At 49.9% G+C, this 22,692-nt stretch overlaps 2 protein-coding genes and 1 long non-coding RNA gene across 9 annotated transcripts in view; all 3 read left to right on the forward strand.

The window, feature by feature from the left end:
- Window positions 1–10,353, forward strand: part of LOC106564258 (sterile alpha motif domain-containing protein 1) — a 17,132-nt gene extending 6,779 nt beyond the window's left edge. For 3 of the 5 annotated variants that reach the window (XM_045690781.1, XM_045690784.1, XM_045690782.1), the window contains exons 5-6: window positions 1,402–1,516; window positions 9,966–10,352. In XM_045690781.1, coding sequence (XP_045546737.1) covers window positions 1,402–1,516; window positions 9,966–10,106 — 256 coding nt within the window. In that variant the 3' untranslated portion in view covers window positions 10,107–10,352. Of the gene's footprint in view, window positions 1–1,401; window positions 1,517–9,965 lie in introns of all 5 variants that reach the window. The other 2 variants (XR_006757885.1, XM_045690783.1) reach the window with 2 other exon arrangements.
- A 427-nt stretch (window positions 10,354–10,780) lies between these two features.
- Window positions 10,781–16,243, forward strand: LOC123725418 (uncharacterized). 2 transcript variants are annotated; one of them, XR_006757886.1, is made up of 3 exons: window positions 10,781–15,585; window positions 15,668–15,867; window positions 15,950–16,243. It is a non-coding gene; the product is annotated as an uncharacterized lncRNA (long non-coding RNA). The 2 variants fall into 2 exon arrangements; XR_006757887.1 differs by having other exon boundaries at window positions 10,789–15,403; window positions 15,486–15,585; window positions 15,668–16,243.
- Window positions 16,244–18,346: 2,103 nt separating this feature from the next.
- The window catches only part of LOC106564263 (transitional endoplasmic reticulum ATPase), an 82,628-nt gene continuing 78,282 nt past the window's right edge, over window positions 18,347–22,692 (forward strand). Inside the window, exons 1-2 of one of the 2 annotated variants that reach the window (XM_045690786.1) lie at window positions 18,347–18,668; window positions 21,589–21,700. In XM_045690786.1, the coding sequence (XP_045546742.1) occupies window positions 18,646–18,668; window positions 21,589–21,700 (135 nt within the window). In that variant the 5' untranslated portion in view covers window positions 18,347–18,645. The remainder of the gene's footprint in view (window positions 18,669–21,588; window positions 21,701–22,692) is intronic. The other variant, XM_045690785.1, reaches the window with a different exon arrangement.

Here is a 22,692-nt window from a genome sequence, read left to right on the forward strand (position 1 = left end):
GGAGCAGATGAGTGTTTGGGATGAAGGAGGGAGGGAGGAGAAGATGAGTGTATGGGATGAAGGAGGGAGGGAGGGAGGAGCAGATGAGTGTTTGGGATGAAGGAGGGAGGGAGGGAGGAGCAGATGAGTGTATGGGATGAGGGAGGGAGGGAGGGTGGGAGGAGCAGATGAGTGTATGGGATGAAGGAGGGAGGGAGGGTGGGAGGAGCAGATGAGTGTATGGGATGAAGGAGGGAGGGAGGAGGGATGAGTGTTTGGGATGAAGGAGGGAGGGAGGGAGGAGCAGATGAGTGTATGGGATGAAGGAGGGAGGAGGAGCAGATGAGTGTATGGGATGAGGGAGGGAGGGAGGAGCAGATGAGTGTATGGGATGAAGGAGGGAGGGAGGGAGGAGCAGATTAGTGTTTGGGATGAAGGAGGGAGGGAGGGAGGAGCAAATGAGTGTATGGGATGAAGGAGGGAGGGAGGAGCAGATGAGTGTATGGGATGAAGGAGGGAGGGAGGGAGGAGCAGATGAGTGTATGGGATGAAGGAGGGAGGGAGGCAGTGAGTGGGATGAAGGAGGGAGGAGGATTGGGATGAAGGAGGGAGGGAGGGAGGAGCAGATGAGTGTATGGGATGAAGGAGGGAGGGAGGAGGAGCAGATGAGTGTATGGGATGAAGGAGGGAGGGAGGGAGGGAGGGAGGGAGGAGCAGATAAGTGTATGGGATGAAGGAGGGAGGGAGGGAGGAGCAGATGAGTGTATGGGATGAAGGAGGGAGGGAGGGAGGGAGGGAGGAGCAGATGAGTGTTTGGGATGAAGGAGGGAGGGAGGGAGGAGCAGATGAGTGTTTGGGATGAAGGAGGGAGGGAGGAGAGATGAGGATGTGGAGGGAGGGAGGAGCAGATTAGTGTATGGGATGAGGGAGGGAGGGAGGAGCAGATGAGTGTATGGGATGAAGGAGGGAGGGAGGAGCAGATGAGTGTATGGGAGGGGGGAGGGAGTAGCAGATGAGTGTTTGGGATGAAGGAGGGAGGGAGGGAGGAGCAGATGAGTGTTTGGGATGAGGGAGGGAGGGAGGAGCAGATGAGTGTATGGGATGAGGGAGGGAGGGAGGGAGGAGCAGATGAGTGTTTGGGATGAACGAGGGGGGAGGGAGGGAGGAGCAGATGAGTGTATGGGATGAGGGAGGGAGGGAGGGAGGAGCAGATGAGTGTATGGGATGAGGGAGGGAGGGAGGAGCAGATGAGTGTTTGGGATGAAGGAGGGAGGGAGGCAAGAGATGTAGTGTGTAACATGAAAGTCTAGTCCTTTTAACTAAATGACAGTTACAAGTTGCAAACACTTAAATTCTCTCCTCTCTCTTTACCCCCCTATCTCTCTCCTCCTCCCCCTCTCTACCCTCCCGCTCTTTTTATAGGTTTGTGAAGTCTGAGCTGGGCAGTCTAAACCCAGTCAACTGGACAGTGTCTGACGTGGTCAGTTACTTCACGTCAGCAGGGTTTCCAGAACAGGCCTTAGCCTTCAGGACTCAGGTGAGATGAGACAGACAGCAGAGTGTCCAGAACAGGCCTTAGCCTTCAGGACTCAGGTGAGATGAGACAGACAGCAGAGTGTCCAGAACAGGCCTTCAGGACTCAGGTGAGATGAGACAGACAGCAGGGTGTCCAGAACAGGCCTTCAGGACTCAGGTGAGATGAGACAGACAGCAGGGTGTCCAGAACAGGCCTTCAGGACTCAGGTGAGATGAGACAGACAGCAGGGTTTTCCAGAACAGGCCTTCAGGACTCAGGTGAGATGAGGCAGACAGCAGGGTGTCCAGAACAGGCCTTGCTTCAGGAGTCAGGTGAGATGAGACAGACAGCAGGGTTTCCAGAACAGGCCTTAGCCTTCAGGACTCAGGTGAGATGAGACAGACAGCAGGGTTTCCAGAACAGGCCTTCAGGACTCAGGTGAGATGAGACAGACTGCAGGGTTTCCAGAACAGGCCTTACCTCTGGACTCAGGTGAGATGAGACAGACAGCAGGGTTTCCAGAACAGGCCTTAGCCTTCAGGACTCAGGTGAGATAAGACAGACAGCAGGGTTTCCAGAACAGACCTTCAGGAGTCAGGTGAGATGAGCCAGACAGCAGGGTGTCCAGAACAGGCCTTCAGGACTCAGGTGAGATGAGACAGACAGCAGAGTTTCCAGAACAGGCCTTCAGGACTCAGGTGAGATGAGACAGACAGCAGGGTGTCCAGAACAGGCCTTAGCCTGCAGGACACGGGTGAGATGAGACAGACAGCAGGGTTTCCAGAACAGGCCTTCAGGACTCAGGTGAGATGAGACAGACAGCAGAGTTTCCAGAACAGGCCTTAGTTCAGGACTCAGGTGAGATGAGACAGACAGCAGGGTTTCCAGAACAGGCCTTAGCCTTCAGGACTCAGGTGAGATGAGACAGACAGCAGGGTTTCCAGAACAGGCCTTCAGGACTCAGGTGAGATGAGACAGACAGCAGGGTTTCCAGAACAGGCCTTCAGGACTCAGGTGAGATGAGACAGACAGCAGGGTTTCCAGAACAGGCCTTCAGGACTCCGGTGAGATGAGACAGACAGCAGGGTTTCCAGAACAGGCCTTCAGGACTCAGGTGAGATGAGACAGACAGCAGGGTTTCCAGAACAGGCCTTAGCCTTCTGGACTCAGGTGAGATGAGACAGACAGCAGGGTTTCCAGAACAGGCCTTAGCCTTCAGGACTCAGGTGAGATGAGACAGACAGCAGGGTTTCCAGAACAGGCCTTCAGGACTCAGGTGAGATGAGACAGACAGCAGGGTTTCCAGAACAGGCCTTCAGGACTCAGGTGAGATGAGACAGACAGCAGGGTTTCCAGAACAGGCCTTCAGGACTCAGGTGAGATGAGACAGACAGCAGGGTTTCCAGAACAGGCCTTAGCCTTCAGGACTCAGGTGAGATAAGACAGACAGCAGGGTTTCCAGAACAGTACCTTCAGGACTCAGGTGAGATGAGCCAGACAGCAGGGTTTCCATAACAGGCCTTCAGGACTCAGGTGAGATGAGACAGACAGCAGGGTTTCCAGAACAGGCCTTCAGGACTCAGGTGAGATGAGACAGACAGCAGGGTTTCCAGAACAGCTTAGCCTGCAGGACACGGGTGAGATGAGACAGACAGCAGGGTTTCCAGAACAGGCCTTCAGGACTCAGGTGAGATGAGACAGACAGCAGGGTGTCCAGAACAGGCCTTAGCCTGCAGGACACGGGTGAGATGAGACAGACAGCAGGGTTTCCAGAACAGGCCTTCAGGACTCAGGTGAGATGAGACAGACAGCAGGGTTTCCAGAACAGGCCTTCAGGACTCAGGTGAGATGAGACAGACAGCAGGGTTTCCAGAACAGGCCTTCAGGACTCAGGTGAGATGAGACAGACAGCAGGGTTTCCAGAACAGGCCTTCAGCGACTCAGGTGAGATGAGACAGACAGCAGAGTTTCCAGAACAGGCCTTCAGGACTCAGGTGAGATGAGACAGACAGCAGGGTTGTCCAGAACAGGCCTTAGCCTGCAGGACACGGGTGAGATGAGACAGACAGCAGGGTTTCCAGAACAGGCCTTCAGGACTCAGGTGAGATGAGACAGACAGCAGGGTTTGCAGAACAGACCTTCAGGACTCAGATGAGATGAGACAGACAGCAGGGTGTCAAGAACAGGCCTTAGCCTTCAGGACTCAGGTGAGATGAGACAGACAGCAGGGTTTCCAGAACAGGCCTTCAGGACTCAGGTGAGATGAGACAGACAGCAGGGTTTCCAGAACAGGCCTTCAGGACTCCGGTGAGATGAGACAGACAGCAGGGTGTCCAGAACAGGCCTTCAGGACTCAGGTGAGATGAGACAGACAGCAGGGTTTCCAGAACAGGCCTTAGCCTTCTGGACTCAGGTGAGATGAGACAGACAGCAGGGTTTCCAGAACAGGCCTTAGCCTTCAGGACTCAGGTGAGATAAGACAGACAGCAGGGTTTCCAGAACAGACCTTCAGGAGTCAGGTGAGATGAGCCAGACAGCAGGGTGTCCAGAACAGGCCTTCAGGACTCAGGTGAGATGAGACAGACAGCAGGGTTTCCAGAACAGGCCTTCAGGACTCAGGTGAGATGAGACAGACAGCAGGGTGTCCAGAACAGGCCTTAGCCTTCAGGACACAGGTGAGATGAGACAGACAGCAGGGTTTCCAGAACAGGCCTTCAGGACTCAGGTGAGATGAGACAGACAGCAGGGTTTCCAGAACAGGCCTTAGCCTTCAGGACTCAGGTGAGATGAGACAGACAGCAGGGTTTCCAGAACAGGCCTTCCTTCAGGACTCGGGTGAGATGAGACAGACAGCAGGGTTTCCAGAACAGGCCTTCAGGACTCAGGTGAGATGAGACAGACAGCAGGGTTTCCAGAACAGGCCTTCAGGACTCAGGTGAGATGAGACAGACAGAAGGGTTTCCAGAACAGGCCTTCAGGACTCCGGTGAGATGAGACAGACAGCAGGGTTTCCAGAACAGGCCTTCAGGAGTCAGGTGAGATGAGACAGACAGCAGGGTTTCCAGAACAGGCCTTCAGGACTCAGGTGAGATGAGACAGACAGCAGGGTTTCCAGAACAGGCCTTCAGGACTCAGGTGAGATGAGACAGACTGCAGGGTCCAGAACAGGCCTTAGCCTTCTGTACTCAGGTGAGATGAGACAGACAGCAGGGTTTCCAGAACAGGCCTTAGCCTTCAGGACTCAGGTGAGATAAGACAGACAGCAGGGTTTCCAGAACAGACCTTCAGGAGTCAGGTGAGATGAGCCAGACAGCAGGGTTTCCAGAACAGGCCTTCAGGACTCAGGTGAGATGAGACAGACAGCAGGGTTTCCAGAACAGGCCTTCAGGACTCAGGTGAGATGAGACAGACAGCAGGGTTTCCAGAACAGGCCTTAGCCTTCAGGACTCAGGTGAGATAAGACAGACAGCAGGGTTTCCAGAACAGACCTTCAGGAGTCAGGTGAGATGAGCCAGACAGCAGGGTGTCCATAACAGGCCTTCAGGACTCAGGTGAGATGAGACAGACAGCAGAGTTTCCAGAATAGGCCTTCAGGACTCAGGTGAGATGAGACAGACAGCAGGGTGTCCAGAACAGAACTTAGCCTGCAGGACACGGGTGAGATGAGACAGACAGCAGGGTTTCCAGAACAGACCTTCAGGACTCAGATGAGATGAGACAGACAGCAGGGTGTCCAGAACAGGCCTTAGCCTGCAGGACACGGGTGAGATGAGACAGACAGCAGGGTTTCCAGAACAGGCCTTCAGGACTCAGGTGAGATGAGACAGACAGCAGGGTTTCCAGAACAGGCCTTCAGGACTCAGGTGAGATGAGACAGACAGCAGGGTTTCCAGAACAGGCCTTCAGGACTCAGGTGAGATGAGACAGACAGCAGGGTGTCCAGAACAGGCCTTCACGACTCAGGTGAGATGAGACAGACAGCAGAGTTTCCAGAACAGGCCTTCAGGACTCAGGTGAGATGAGACAGACAGCAGGTTGTCCAGAACAGGCCTTAGCCTGCAGGACACGGGTGAGATGAGACAGACAGCAGGGTTTCCAGAACAGGCCTTCAGGACTCAGGTGAGATGAGACAGACAGCAGGGTTTCCAGAACAGGCCTTCAGGACTCAGGTGAGATGAGACAGACAGCAGGGTGTCCAGAACAGGCCTTAGCCTTCAGGACTCAGGTGAGATGAGACAGACAGCAGGGTTTCCAGAACAGGCCTTCAGGACTCAGGTGAGATGAGACAGACAGCAGGGTTTCCAGAACAGGCCTTACTTCAGGACTCCGGTGAGATGAGACAGACAGCAGGGTTTCCAGAACAGGCCTTCAGGACTCAGGTGAGATGAGACAGACAGCAGGGTTTCCAGAACAGGCCTTCAGGACTCAGGTGAGATGAGACAGACTGCAGGGTCCAGAACAGGCCTTAGCCTTCAGGACTCAGGTGAGATGAGACAGACAGCAGGGTTTCCAGAACAGGCCTTAGCCTTCAGGACTCAGGTGAGATGAGACAGACAGCAGGGTTTCCAGAACAGGCCTTCAGGACTCAGGTGAGATGAGACAGACAGCAGGGTTTCCAGAACAGGCCTTCAGGACTCAGGTGAGATGAGACAGACAACAGAGTTTCCAGAACAGGCCTTCAGGACTCAGGTGAGATGAGACAGACAGCAGGGTGTCCAGAACAGGCCTTAGCCTGCAGGACACGGGTGAGATGAGACAGACAGCAGGGTTTCCAGAACAGGCCTTCAGGACTCAGGTGAGATGAGACAGACAGCAGAGTTTCCAGAACAGGCCTTCAGGACTCAGGTGAGATGAGACAGACAGCAGGGTGTCCAGAACAGGCCTTAGCCTGCAGGACTCAGGTGAGATGAGACAGACAGCAGGGTTTCCAGAACAGGCCTTCAGGACTCAGGTGAGATGAGACAGACAGCAGGGTTTCCAGAACAGGCCTTCAGGACTCAGGTGAGATGAGACAGACAGCAGGGTTTCCAGAACAGGCCTTCAGGACTCCGGTGAGATGAGACAGACAGCAGGGTGTCCAGAACAGGCCTTAGTCAGGAGTCAGGTGAGATGAGACAGACAGCAGGGTTTCCAGAACAGGCCTTCAGGACTCAGGTGAGATGAGACAGACAGCAGGGTTTCCAGAACAGGCCTTCAGGACTCAGGTGAGATGAGACAGACAGCAGGGTGTCCAGAACAGGCCTTAGCCTTCTGGACTCAGGTGAGATGAGACAAACAGCAGGGTTTCCAGAACAGGCCTTAGCCTTCAGGACTCAGGTGAGATGAGACAGACAGCAGGGTTTCCAGAACAGACCTTCAGGAGTCAGGTGAGATGAGCCAGACAGCAGGGTGTCCATAACAGGCCTTCAGGAGTCAGGTGAGATGAGACAGACAGCAGGGTTTCCAGAACAGGCCTTCAGGACTCAGGTGAGATGAGACAGACAGCAGGGTTTCCAGAACAGGCCTTAGCCTTCAGGACTCAGGTGAGATAAGACAGACAGCAGGGTTTCCAGAACAGACCTTCAGGACTCAGGTGAGATGAGCCAGACAGCAGGGTTTCCATAACAGGCCTTCAGGACTCAGGTGAGATGAGACAGACAGCAGGGTTTCCAGAACAGGCCTTCAGGACTCAGGTGAGATGAGACAGACAGCAGGGTTTCCAGAACAGGCCTTCAGGACTCAGGTGAGATGAGACAGACAGCAGGGTTTCCAGAACAGGCCTTAGCCTTCAGGACTCAGGTGAGATGAGACAGACAGCAGGGTTTCCAGAACAGGCCTTAGCCTTCAGGACTCAGGTGAGATGAGACAGACAGCAGGGTTTCCAGAACAGGCCTTCAGGACTCAGGTGAGATGAGACAGACAGCAGGGTGTCCAGAACAGGCCTTCAGGACTCAGGTGAGATGAGACAGACAGCAGGGTTTCCAGAACAGGCCTTCAGGACTCAGGTGAGATGAGACAGACAGCAGGGTGTCCAGAACAGGCCTTAGCCTTCAGGACTCAGGTGAGATGAGACAGACAGCAGGGTTTCCAGAACAGGCCTTCAGGACTCAGGTGAGATGAGACAGACAGCAGGGTTTCCAGAACAGGCCTTCAGGACTCAGGTGAGATGAGACAGACAGCAGGGTTTCCAGAACAGGCCTTAGCCTTCAGGACTCAGGTGAGATGAGACAGACAGCAGGGTTTCCAGAACAGGCCTTCAGGACTCAGGTGAGATGAGACAGACAGCAGGGTGTCCAGAACAGGCCTTCAGGACTCAGGTGAGATGAGACAGACAGCAGGGTGTCCAGAACAGGCCTTCCTTCAGGACTCCGGTGAGATGAGACAGACAGCAGGGTTTCCAGAACAGGCCTTCAGGACTCAGGTGAGATGAGACAGACAGCAGGGTTTCCAGAACAGGCCTTCAGGACTCAGGTGAGATGAGACAGACAGCAGGGTTTCCAGAACAGGCCTTCAGGACTCAGGTGAGATGAGACAGACTGCAGGGTCCAGAACAGGCCTTAGCCTTCTGGACTCAGGTGAGATGAGACAGACAGCAGGGTTTCCAGAACAGGCCTTAGCCTTCAGGACTCAGGTGAGATAAGACAGACAGCAGGGTTTCCAGAACAGACCTTCAGGAGTCAGGTGAGATGAGCCAGACAGCAGGGTGTCCATAACAGGCCTTCAGGAGTCAGGTGAGATGAGACAGACAGCAGGGTTTCCAGAACAGGCCTTCAGGACTCAGGTGAGATGAGACAGACAGCAGGGTTTCCAGAACAGGCCTTCCTTCAGGACTCAGGTGAGATAAGACAGACAGCAGGGTTTCCAGAACAGGCCTTCAGGACTCAGGTGAGATGAGACAGACAGCAGGGTGTCCATAACAGGCCTTCAGGACTCAGGTGAGATGAGACAGACAGCAGGGTTTCCAGAACAGCCTTGCCTTCAGGACTCAGGTGAGATGAGACAGACAGCAGGGTGTCCAGAACAGGCCTTAGCCGCAGGACTCAGGTGAGATGAGACAGACAGCAGGGTGTCCAGAACAGAGCCTTCAGGACTCAGATGAGATGAGACAGACAGCAGGGTGTCCAGAACAGGCCTTAGCCCAGGACTCAGGTGAGATGACACAGACAGCAGGGTTTCCAGAACAGACCTTCAGGACTCAGGTGAGATGAGACAGACAGCAGGGTGTCCAGAACAGGCCTTCAGGACTCAGGTGAGATGAGACAGACAGCAGGGTTTCCAGAACAGGCCTTCAGGACTCAGGTGAGATGAGACAGACAGCAGGGTGTCCAGAACAGGCCTTCAGGACTCAGGTGAGATGAGACAGACAGCAGAGTTTCCAGAACAGGCCTTCAGGACTCAGGTGAGATGAGACAGACAGCAGGTTGTCCAGAACAGGCCTTAGCCTCAGGACTCAGGTGAGATGAGACAGACAGCAGGGTTTCCAGAACAGGCCTTCAGGACTCAGGTGAGATGAGACAGACAGCAGGGTTTGCAGAACAGACCTTCAGGACTCAGATGAGATGAGACAGACAGCAGGGTGTCAAGAACAGGCCTTAGCCTGCAGGACTCAGGTGAGATGAGACAGACAGCAGGGTTTCCAGAACAGGCCTTCAGGACTCAGGTGAGATGAGACAGACAGCAGGGTGTCCAGAACAGGCCTTAGCTTCAGGACTCCGGTGAGATGAGACAGACAGCAGGGTGTCCAGAACAGGCCTTCAGGAGTCAGGTGAGATGAGACAGACAGCAGGGTTTCCAGAACAGGCCTTCAGGACTCAGGTGAGATGAGACAGACAGCAGGTTTTCCAGAACAGGCCTTCAGGAGTCAGGTGAGATGAGACAGACAGCAGGGTGTCCAGAACAGGCCTTCAGGACTCAGGTGAGATGAGACAGACAGCAGGGTGTCCAGAACAGGCCTTCAGGACTCAGGTGAGATGAGACAGACAGCAGGGTTTCCAGAACAGGCCTTAGCCTTCAGGACTCAGGTGAGATGAGACAGACAGCAGGGTTTCCAGAACAGGCCTTCAGGACTCAGGTGAGATGAGACAGACAGCAGGGTTTCCATAACAGGCCTTCAGGACTCAGGTGAGATGAGACAGACAGCAGGGTGTCCAGAACAGGCCTTCAGGACTCAGGTGAGATGAGACAGACAGCAGGGTTTCCAGAACAGGCCTTCAGGACTCAGGTGAGATGAGACAGACAGCAGGGTGTCCAGAACAGACCTTAGCCTTCAGATCACCAGGGAGCATCAGAGATCTAGCTACCACACCTGACAACCCTTTAGCAGTGCGACATAGCTGTAGTTACTGTGTAGTTACTCTATTGGGTAACTACTATGTGTCTTATCTAGAATTACTTACTATGTAACTACTCCATGTACCTACTATATTAAAGCTTTGTAACTAAATATATTCCGTCTCTGTCTCTCTCTGTCGCTCTCTCTCCACCCAATCAGGAGATAGATGGGAAGTCCCTCCTCCTGATGCAGCGTAATGATGTCCTGACAGGCCTGTCAATCAGGCTAGGCCCCGCCCTGAAGATCTATGAGCGCCATGTGAAGGTTCTGCAGAGAACACACTTTGAAGAGGACGACTGATGACTCTACCTGGAGAGACACACACACACACTCCTCCTCTCTCAGCTTTAACTAAGGAACATTCCAATCCCCAAACCCTGACTCCTGAACTCTAAACTGACCAACTCTCTCCAGGCCCCAACTCTCCTCTCCTCCTTCATCCAGCTCTCCTCTCACATCCCCCTCTCCTGGACTCAACTCTCCTCTCCTTCATCCAGCTCTCCTCTCACATCCCCCTCTCCAGGCCCCAACTCTCCTCTCCTCCTTCATCCAGCTCTCCTCTCACATCCCCCTCTCCAGGCCCCAACTCTCCTCTCCTCCTTCATCCAGCTCTCCTCTCACATCCCCCTCTCCTGGACTCGTTTCCCCTCTCCTCCTTCATCCAGCTCTCCTCTCACATCCCCCTCTCCTGGACTCGTTTCCCCTCTCCTCCTTCATCCAGCTCTCCTCTCACATCCCCCTCTCCAGGCCCCAACTCTCCTCTCCTCCTTCATCCAGCTCTCCTCTCACATCCCCCTCTCCAGGCCCCAACTCTCCTCTCCTCCTTCATCCAGCTCTCCTCTCACATCCCCCTCTCCAGGCCCCAACTCTCCTCTCCTCCTTCATCCAGCTCTCCTCTCACATCCCCCTCTCCTGGACTCAACTCTCCTCTCCTCCTTCATCCAGCTCTCCTCTCACATCCCCCTCTCCTGGACTCAACTCTCCTCTCCTCCTTCATCCAGCTCTCCTCTCACATCCCCCTCTCCTGGCCCCAACTCTCCTCTCCTCCTTCATCCAGCTCTCCTCTCACATCCCCCTATCCTGGACTCAACTCTTTGGGAGAGAACACACAGAGAGAGAGAGAGAGAGAGAGGGGGAGAGAGAAGACAATGGAATAGAGAATCCTTGGATTTTATACTTGATGATGTTTTGACGGACAGACCACCAAACAGAGACGAAGAAGAAATAAGGAAATAGGGAAAGAGAAGAAGAGAAGATGTTGCTATTGAATGTGTTTAACAGGCTTTGGTCTGGCATGTGTTTATTTGAAGTTCTGCTTTGACCTTTGAACCTTTTTGAAGGACATTAGCCGCTGCTTTAGACTCCTGAACAATCAACCAATCACCTGAACATTGGCTACATTCCACTTCTCTTGAAGTGATCACATGTACCCCCTGGTGGATTTAAAAGGCATGGAATGGTTACAGTATATGGTGGCCATTGTGTCCACCTGGCTGAAGGGATCCTCCTCACTCAGATCACAGATCCAGGATCAGCTTATCCTCCCCATATCCAATCGGGGTTTTACACGCAAAACTGATCATAGATCAGTGTCTAAAGACAACTACATAACTGGTCTTTTAATTGTTCCTTTTGATTGTTTAAGGAAAACTTCATCCTCCTCTGAGGCTGTGTCCCAACTGGCACCCTGTTTCTTTTATAGTGCACTGCTTTTGAGCAGGGCCCCGAGGGCTTTGTGCACTGCTTTTGACCAGGGCCCCGAGGGCTTTGTGCACTACTTTTGACCAGGGCCCGAGGGCATGGTGCACTGCTTTTGACCAGGGCCCCGAGGGCTTTGTGCACTGCTTTTGACCAGGGCCCCGAGGGCTTTGTGCACTGCTTTTGACCAGGGCCCCGAGGGCATGGTGCACTGCTTTTGACCAGGGCCCCAAGGGCTTTGTGCACTGCTTTTGACCAGGGCCTATTGGACTCAGTGCACGGCCCTGGTCAAACGTAGTGCACTAGGAATAGGGTGCATTTGGGACGCAGGCCGAGTCACCTACTAGGATGCAGGGCAGTGTTCAGGAGTGTCGACAGTGAGCAGCACCTGTGTAACCTCACAGACAGGAAGTCAGTGAGCAGAACCTGCGTAACCTCATAGACAGGAAGACAGTGAGCAGCACCTGCTTAACCTCAGAGACAGGAAGACAGTGAGCAGCACCTGCGTAACCTCACAGACAGGAAGACAGTGAGCAGCACCTGCGTAACCTCATAGACAGGAAGACAGTGAGCAGCACCTGCTTAACCTCACAGACAGGAAGACAGTGAGCAGCACCTGCGTAACCTCACAGACAGGAAGACAGTGAGCAGCACCTGCGTAACCTCACAGACAGGAAGACGGTGAGCAGCACCTGTGTAACCTCACAGACAGGAAGACGGTGAGCAGCACCTGTGTAACCTCACAGACAGGAAGACAGTGAGCAGCACCTGTGTAACCTCACAGACAGGAAGACAGTGAGCAGCACCTGCGTAACCTCACAGACAGGAAGACAGTGTTCAGGAGTGTCGACAGTGAGCAGCACCTGCGTAACCTCACAGACAGGAAGACGGTGAGCAGCACCTGCGTAACCTCACAGACAGGAAGACAGTGTTCAACGTGCTTCATTCAGAACAACCTTTGGTCCGACAGAAAACAACATTCATTCAAACCATTATGCAACCTCTCTGTTGGAGTTAGAGGCTGGGGATGATGTTGACAGTGGAACACTTTGTAACCTCCAGACTAAACTGTTATTGTTAGCAGGTCTATGTATTTTTGTAACACTGTCTATGGGTTGTTTAGAACAAACAGTGGACCTCTAAGATGATAGAGGGAGAGGGAGACACGGGACCAGAACAGGACAGTTTTTTGTGTCAGTGTTTTTTTGGGGAAATGTAAAGGATACATTTTATACAAAAGTGAAGCCGCTTCAAATACCCAAAACCCCTTGTCCCCTGAGCCTTCCCAATCCCAAACATATACCCAGCCCTGCCCAGCCTCTACCCTCACTTCACCTGGTCTAACCTATTCATGACAGGATATACCCAGCCCTGTCCAGCCTCTACCCTCGCTTCACCTGGTCTAACCTATTCATGACAGGATATACCCAGCCCTGCCCAGCCTCTACCCTCACTTCACCTGGTCTAACCTATTCATGACAGGATATACCCAGCCCTGCCCAGCCTCTACCCTCACTTCACCTGGTCTAACCTATTCATGACAGGATATACCCAGCCCTGCCCAGCCTCTACCCTCGCTTCACCTGGTCTAACCTATTCATGACAGGATATACCCAGCCCTGTCCAGCCTCTACCCTCACTTCACCTGGTCTAACCTATTCATGACAGGATATACCCAGCCCTGCCCAGCCTCTACCCTCACTTCACCTGGTCTAACCTATTCATGACAGGATATACCCAGCCCTGTCCAGCCTCTACCCTCGCTTCACCTGGTCTAACCTATTCATGACAGGATATACCCAGCCCTGTCCAGTCTCTACCCTCGCTTCACCTGGTCTAACCTATTCATGACAGGATATACCCAGCCCTGTCCAGTCTCTACCCTCGCTTCACCTGGTCTAACCTATTCATGACAGGTCTGGTCTAACCTATTCATGACAGGTCTGGTCTAACCTATTCCTGACAGATCTGGTCTAACCTATTCATGACAGGTCTGGTCTAACCTATTCATGACAGGTCTGGTCTAACCTATTCATGACAGGTCTGGTCTAACCTATTCCTGACAGGTCTGGTCTAACCTATTCCTGACAGGTCTGGTCTAACCTATTCCTGACAGGTCTGGTCTAACCTATTCCTGACAGGTCTGGTCTAACCTATTCATGACAGGTCTGGTCTAACCTATTCATGACAGGTCTGGTCTAACCTATTCATGACAGGTCTGGTCTAACCTATTCCTGACAGGTCTGGTCTAACCTATTCATGACAGGTCTGGTCTAACCTATTCCTGACAGGTCTGGTCTAACCTATTCATGACAGGTCTGGTCTAACCTATTCATGACAGGTCTGGTCTAACCTATTCATGACAGGTCTGGTCTAACCTATTCCTGACAGGTCTGGTCTAACCTATTCATGACAGGTCTGGTCTAACCTATTCCTGACAGGTCTGGTCTAACCTATTCATGACAGGCCTGGTCTAACCTATTCATGACAGGCCTGGTCTAACCTATTCATGACAGGTTTGGGTAAATAACAGGAGAAATGTGATAACTAAAACACCAGAGAACTGGGGAGAAAATAGGAGTCAACATCATAAACTGACTGACATACAATGAGTGTACAAAACATTAAGAACACCTTCCTGATATTGACCCCTCCCCCCTTTTGCCCTCAGAACAGCCTCAATTTGTCGGGGTATGGACTCTACAACGTGTTGAAAGTGTTCCACAGGGATGCAGTTGTGTCAAGTCGGCTGGATGTCCTTTGGTTGGTTAACCATTCTTGATACACACGGGAAACTGTTGAGCGTGAAAAACCCAGCAGCGTTGCAGTTCTTGACACAACGGTGCGCCCGGCACCTACTGCCATACCCCCTACCATACCCACTACCATACCCTGTTCAAAGACACATTTTTCTTGCCCACTCACCCTCTGAATGTCCCACATACACGATCCATGTCTCAATTGTCTCAAGTCTTAAAAATCCTTCTTTAACCACTGATTGAAATGGATTTAACAAGTGACATCAATAAGGGATAATAGCTTTCACCTGGTCAGTCTAGGGGCGGCAGGTAGGCTAGTGGTTAGAGCGTTGGACTAGTAACCAAAAGGTTGCAAGATCAAATCCCAGAGCTGACAAGGTGAAAATCTGGCGTCCTGTTCCTAGGCCGTCATTGAAAATAAGAATTTGTTCTTAACTGACTTGCCTAGTAAAATAAATGTCATGGAAAGAACAGGTGTTCATAATGTTTTGTACACTCAGTGTATATGTAAATAAATGAAATGTAAACACACATTGAAATGAATTGCAAACCCATTGAAGTGAATGTAATGTATTTCAATACAGGGTATTACATCTGTAAAAACTAATCAATCACTCACCACCAGCATTTACTACAGGACTGAGTTCACGTCTCCGTGTTTCACAGCTGTGTTGTGATTGGATACGTTTTGCAGTTCTAGGCTCTCATTGGATGATTTTGCTAGTTGTGGGCTTTCATCTCACTCTGTGTCACTTGTTCTCATTGAGTTATTTGTTGTAAATGGTCGCCAGCTGTTACTGTGTTAGAATGTCCTATTAGGTCTCTGTTCTGTCTGTCACTCTGTCAGACTGTCCTAGCAGGTCTCTGTTCTGACTGTCACTCTGTCAGACTGTCCTAGCAGGTCTCTGTTCTATCTGTCACTGTGTCAGACTGTCCTAGCAGGTCTCTGTTCTGACTGTCCTAGCAGGACTGTTCTGTCTGTCCTAGCAGGTCTCTGTTCTGACTGTCCTAGCAGGTCTCTGTTCTGACTGTCCTAGCAGGTCTCTGTTCTGACTGTCCTAGCAGGTCTCTGTTCTGACTGTCCTAGCAGGTCTCTGTTCTGACTGTCCTAGCAGGTCTCTGTTCTGACTGTCCTAGCAGGTCTCTGTTCTGACTGTCACTGTGTCAGACTGTTCTAGCAGGTCTCTGTTCTGACTGTCACTGTGTCAGACTGTCCTAGCAGGTCTCTGTTCTGACTGTCCTAGCAGGTCTCTGTTCTGACTGTCCTAGCAGGTCTCTGTTCTGACTGTCCTAGCAGGTCTCTGTTCTGACTGTCCTAGCAGGTCTCTGTTCTGACTGTCACTGTGTCAGACTGTTCTAGCAGGTCTCTGTTCTGACTGTCACTGTGTCAGACTGTCCTAGCAGGTCTCTGTTCTGACTGTCCTAGCAGGTCTCTGTTCTGACTGTCCTAGCAGGTCTCTGTTCTGACTGTCCTAGCAGGTCTCTGTTCTGACTGTCCTAGCAGGTCTCTGTTCTGACTGTCCTAGCAGGTCTCTGTTCTGACTGTCCTAGCAGGTCTCTGTTCTGACTGTCCTAGCAGGTCTCTGTTCTGACTGTCCTAGCAGGTCTCTGTTCTGACTGTCACTGTGTCAGACTGTTCTAGCAGGTCTCTGTTCTGACTGTCACTGTGTCAGACTGTCCTAGCAGGTCTCTGTTCTGACTGTCCTAGCAGGTCTCTGTTCTGACTGTCCTAGCAGGTCTCTGTTCTGACTGTCCTAGCAGGTCTCTGTTCTGACTGTCCTAGCAGGTCTCTGTTCTGACTGTCCTAGCAGGTCTCTGTTCTGACTGTCCTAGCAGGTCTCTGTTCTGACTGTCCTAGCAGGTCTCTGTTCTGACTGTCCTAGCAGGTCTCTGTTCTGACTGTCTTAGCAGGTCTCTGTTCTGACTGTCCTAGCAGGACTCTGTTCTGACTGTCCTAGCAGGTCTCTGTTCTGACTGTCCTAGCAGGTCTCTGTTCTGACTGTCCTAGCAGGACTCTGTTCTGACTGTCCTAGCAGGACTCTGTTCTGACTGTCCTAGCAGGTCTCTGTTCTGACTGTCCTAGCAGGACTCTGTTCTGACTGTCCTAGCAGGTCTCTGTTCTGACTGTCCTAGCAGGACTCTGTTCTGACTGTCCTAGCAGGTCTCTGTTCTGACTGTCCTAGCAGGTCTCTGTTCTGACTGTCCTAGCAGGTCTCTGTTCTGACTGTCCTAGCAGGTCTCTGTTCTGACTGTCCTAGCAGGTCTCTGTTCTGACTGTCCTAGCAGGACTCTGTTCTGACTGTCCTAGCAGGTCTCTGTTCTGACTGTCCTAGCAGGTCTCTGTTCTGACTGTCCTAGCAGGACTCTGTTCTGACTGTCCTAGCAGGTCTCTGTTCTGACTGTCCTTGCAGGTCTCCACAGCATTCTGGGAGTACTGTTCTGTCTGTAAAGTGAAATCCCCTGGTTGCTCGTTTTATGTTTTCTATTGTAAACAATGAGATGCTTTTGGAATAAAAGTCTAAAGCAAAACATTCCAGTTACCGCTGTGTGCGACTCTGTACCGCTGTGTGTCACTCTGTACCGCTGTGTGTCACTCTGTACCGCTGTTTGTCACTCTGTACCGCTGTGTGCGACTCTGTACCGCTGTGTGTCACTCTGTACCGCTGTGTGTCACTCTGTACCGCTGTTTGTCACTCTGTACCGCTGTGTGCGACTCTGTACCGCTGTTTGTCACTCTGTACCGCTGTGTGCGACTCTGTACCGCTGTTTGTCACTCTGTACTGCTGTGTGCCACTCTGTACCGCTGTGTGCCACTCTGTACCGCTGTGTGTGACTCTGTACCGCTGTGTGCCACTCTGTACCGCTGTGTGTCACTCTGTACCGCTGTGTGTGACTCTGTACCGCTGCGTGTCACTCTGTACCGCTGTGTGTGACTCTGTACCGCTGTGTGTCACTCTGTACCGCTGTGTGTGACTCTGTACCGCTGTGTGTCACTCTGTACCGCTGTGTGTCACTCTGTACAGCTGTGTGTCACTCTGTACTGCTGTGTGTCACTCTGTACAGCTGTGTGTCACTCTGTACCGCTGTGTGTCACTCTGTACCGCTGTGTGTCACTCTGTACCGCTGTGTGTCACTCTGTACCGCTGTGTGTGACTCAGTACCGCTGTGTGTGACTCAGTACCGCTGTGTGTGAATGTCTTGACTCTGCTGCTGGTCGCACATCTAAATCTGTCCATTACCAATATCAGAACATGGTACGAAACTGTCCATTACCAATATCAGAACATGGTACGAAACTGTCCATTACCAATATCAGAACATGGTACGAAACTGTCCATTACCAATATCAGAACATGGTACGAAACTGTCCATTACCAATATCAGAACATGGTACAAAACTGTCCATTACCAATATCAGAACATGGTACAAAACTGTCCATTACCAATATCAGAACATGGTACAAAACTGTCCATTACCAATATCAGAACATGGTACGAAACTGTCCATTACCAATATCAGAACATGGTACGAAACTGTCCATTACCAATATCAGAACATGGTACGAAACTGTCCATTACCAATATCAGAACATGGTACGAAACTGTCCATTACCAATATCAGAACATGGTACGAAACTGTCCATTACCAATATCAGAACATGGTACGAAACTGTCCATTACCAATATCAGAACATGGTACGAAACTGTCCATTACCAATATCAGAACATGGTACGAAACTGTCCATTACCAATATCAGAACATGGTACGAAACTGTCCATTACCAATATCAGAACATGGTACGAAACTGTCCATTACCAATATCAGAACATGGTGTTGTGTGTGTGTGTGTGTGTGTGTGTGTGTGTGTGTGTGTGTGTGTGTGTGTGTGTGTGTGTGTGTGTGTGTGTGTGGTGTTAGGGAGTAACAGGGGGAGTGTCTGTCCGGGAGGAGAGGAGGGTGGGGGTATATGACATGATATCTGTTCTGCACTGGGCCACTTTCCAGAGTATGTGAAGGGTGGGGGAGGAGGTGGGACGAGGAGGGAGGGAGGAGAGACGCTCAACAAGGCGGGAGGGAGGCATTGAGAGGGACTTTCCCTAGACAGACCTGACCCCAGCCACTGAGAACACCGTCTGCAGAGAGAGAAGACCAAACTACTGAGCTCTACCTCAGAGATATACAGGAGAGACCAGAACTAAAGACTCAGGACTAGACCCAGGACCCAACATCCAACACCTAAGACCTAAGACTCTTTAACTAGGCCCAGGACTCCGACCCAAACCCAACATCCAAACCCAGAACCAGGGAGAGACCAGGGTACGCTGACCCATAAAGGATCTAGGAGCAGGTTCTGTTACACAGGAACTCACCATACCCAGCCATGCCTGCCTCTGGAGGGACAGAGTGAGTACTACAACAGTGTTATAACTAGCTTAACTAAATCACCAGGGTAACAGTGTTATAACTAGCTTAACTTAATCACCAGGGTAACAGAGTTATAACTAGCTTAACTAAATCACCAGGGTAACAGTGTTATAACTAGCTTAACTAAATCACCAGGGTAACAGTGTTATAACTAGCTTAACTAAATCACCAGGGTAACAGTGTTATAACTAGCTTAACTAAATCACCAGGGTAACAGTGTTATAACTAGCTTAACTTAATCACCAGGGTAACAGTGTTATAACTAGCTTAACTAAATCACCATGGTAACAGTGTTATAACTAGCTTAACTAAATCACCAGGGTAACAGTGTTATAACTAGCTTAACTAAATCACCAGGGTAACAGTGTTATAACTAGCTTAACTTAATCACCAGGGTAACAGTGTTATAACTAGCTTAACTAAATCACCAGGGTAACAGTGTTATAACTAGCTTAACTAAATCACCAGGGTAACAGCGTTATAACTAGCTTAACTAAATCACCAGGGTAACAGTGTTATAACTAGCTTAACTAAATCACCAGGGTAACAGTGTTATAACTAGCTTAACTAAATCACCAGGGTAACAGAGTTATAACTAGCTTAACTAAATCACCAGGGTAACAGTGTTATAACTAGCTTAACTAAATCACCAGGGTAACAGAGTGAGTACTACAACAGTGTTATAACTAGCTTAACTAAATCACCAGGGTAACAGCGTTATAACTAGCTTAACTAAATCACCAGGGTAACAGTGTTATAACTAGCTTAACTAAATCACCAGGGTAACAGAGTGAGTACTACAACAGTGTTATAACTAGCTGAACTAAATCACCAGGGTAACAGTGTTATAACTAGCTTAACTAAATCACCAGGGTAACAGTGTTATAACTAGCTTAACTAAATCACCAGGGTAACAGAGTGAGTACTACAACAGTGTTATAACTAGCTTAACTAAATCACCAGGGTAACAGTGTTATAACTAGCTTAACTAAATCACCAGGGTAACAGTGTTATAACTAGCTTAACTAAATCACCAGGGTAACAGTGTTATAACTAGCTTAACTAAATCACCAGGGTAACAGAGTTATAACTAGCTTAACTAAATCACCAGGGTAACAGTGTTATAACTAGCTTAACTAAATCACCAGGGTAACAGTGTTATAACTAGCTTAACTAAATCACCAGGGTAACAGTGTTATAACTAGCTTAACTAAATCACCAGGGTAACAGTGTTATAACTAGCTTAACTAAATCACCAGGGTAACAGTGTTATAACTAGCTTAACTAAATCACCAGGGTAACAGTGTTATAACTAGCTTAACTAAATCACCAGGGTAACAGAGTTATAACTAGCTTAACTAAATCACCAGGGTAACAGTGTTATAACTAGCTTAACTAAATCACCAGGGTAACAGAGTTATAACTAGCTTAACTAAATCACCAGGGTAACAGTGTTATAACTAGCTTAACTAAATCACCAGGGTAACAGAGTGAGTACTACAACAGTGTTATAACTAGCTTAACTAAATCACCAGGGTAACAGCGTTATAACTAGCTTAACTAAATCACCAGGGTAACAGTGTTATAACTAGCTTAACTAAATCACCAGGGTAACAGTGTTATAACTAGCTTAACTAAATCACCAGGGTAACAGTGTTATAACTAGCTTAACTAAATCACCAGGGTAACAGTGTTATAACTAGCTTAACTAAATCACCAGGGTAACAGAGTGAGTACTACAACAGTGTTATAACTAGCTTAACTAAATCACCAGGGTAACAGTGTTATAACTAGCTTAACTAAATCACCATGGTAACAGTGTTATAACTAGCTTAACTAAATCACCAGGGTAACAGAGTGAGTACTACAACAGTGTTATAACTAGCTTAACTAAATAACCAGGGTGAGTACTACAACAGTGTTATAACTAGCTTAACTAAATCACCAGGGTAACAGTGTTATAACTAGCTTAACTAAATCACCAGGGTAACAGTGTTATAACTAGCTTAACTAAATCACCAGGGTAACAGTGTTATAACTAGCTTAACTAAATCACCAGGGTAACAGTGTTATAACTAGCTTAACTAAATCACCAGGGTAACAGTGTTATAACTAGCTTAACTAAATCACCAGGGTAACAGTGTTATAACTAGCTTAACTAAATCACCAGGGTAACAGTGTTATAACTAGCTTAACTAAATCACCAGGGTAACAGAGTGAGTACTACAACAGTGTTATAACTAGCTTAACTAAATAACCAGGGTGAGTACTACAACAGTGTTATAACTAGCTTAACTAAATCACCAGGGTAACAGTGTTATAACTAGCTTAACTAAATCACCAGGGTAACAGTGTTATAACTAGCTTAACTAAATCACCAGGGTAACAGTGTTATAACTAGCTTAACTAAATCACCAGGGTAACAGTGTTATAACTAGCTTAACTAAATCACCAGGGTAACAGTGTTATAACTAGCTTAACTAAATCACCAGGGTAACAGTGTTATAACTAGCTTAACTAAATCACCAGGGTAACAGTGTTATAACTAGCTTAACTAAATCACCAGGGTAACATTCATTATGCATCAAACGGACTGGGACTACTACTCACGTTTGTTTATCATTTCAAAATGTTTTGCTAAGTTGTGCACTAATGACTATGACCCAAGTTTCCATTCTGCACTTTGTCTTATTATATCCATGAAGCAATAAGGGCTGAGATGAGGCCAGGAGAGGTCTGTCCTCTACTCTTTGTAAACAGAGCTGTAGACGGGGCTAAATTCAGATCATCGTCACATGGAGAAACAGGAGCTATGTGGGACAAGTGTGTGTGTGTGACTGTGTGACTCTGTGTGTGTGTGTGATTGTGTGTGTGTGTTTAACTGTATGTGTGTTGGCAGTCCTAAGGGGGAGGATTTCTCCACTGCTATCCTGAAGCAGAAACACAGACCCAACAGACTGGTGGTGGATGAAGCCCACAATGAAGACAACAGCATCGTCAGCCTCTCACAGGTGTGTGTGTGTTACCAGTCTCAGGGGTGTGTGTGTTGCCAGTCTCAGGGGTGTGTGTGTTACCAGTCTCAGGGGTGTGTGTGTGTTGCCAGTCTCAGGGGTGTGTGTGTTACCAGTCTCAGGGGTGTGTGTGTGTTGCCAGTCTCAGGGGTGTGTGTGTTACCAGTCTCAGGGGTGTGTGTGTGTTGCCAGTCTCAGGGGTGTGTGTGTTACCAGTCTCAGGGGTGTGTGTGTTACCAGTCTCAGGGGTGTGTGTGTGTTGCCAGTCTCAGGGGTGTGTGTGTGTTGCCAGTCTCAGGGGTGTGTGTGTGTTGCCAGTCTCAGGGGTGTGTGTGTTACCAGTCTCAGGGGTGTATGTGTTACCAGTCTCAGGGATGTGTGTGTTACCAGTCTCAGGTGTGTGTGTTACCAGTCTCAGGGGTGTGTGTGTTACCAGTCTCAGGGGTGTGTGTGTTACCAGTCTCAGGGGTGTGTGTGTTACCAGTCTCAGGTGTGTGTGTTACCAGTCTCAGGTGTGTGTGTTACCAGTCTCAGGGGTGTGTGTGTTACCAGTCTCAGGGGTGTGTGTTACCAGTCTCAGGGGTGTGTGTGTTACCAGTCTCAGGTGTGTGTGTTACCAGTCTCAGGTGTGTGTGTTACCAGTCTCAGGGGTGTGTGTTACCAGTCTCAGGTGTGTGTGTTACCAGTCTCAGGTGTGTGTGTTACCAGTCTCAGGGGTGTGTGTGTTACCAGTCTCAGGTGTGTGTGTTACCAGTCTCAGGGGTGTGTGTGTTACCAGTCTCAGGGGTGTGTGTGTTACCAGTCTCAGGTGTGTGTGTTACCAGTCTCAGGTGTGTGTGTTACCAGTCTCAGGTGTGTGTGTTGCCAGTCTCAGGTGTGTGTGTGTTACCAGTCTCAGGTGTGTGTGTTGCCAGTCTCAGGTGTGTTTGTTGCCAGTCTCAGGTGTGTGTGTTACCAGTCTCAGGTGTGTGTGTTGAAAGCTGAAATATCTT

This window comes from Salmo salar, chromosome ssa12 (assembly GCF_905237065.1).
Source record: "Salmo salar chromosome ssa12, Ssal_v3.1, whole genome shotgun sequence".
NCBI classification, from domain to species: Eukaryota; Metazoa; Chordata; class Actinopteri; order Salmoniformes; family Salmonidae; genus Salmo; species Salmo salar.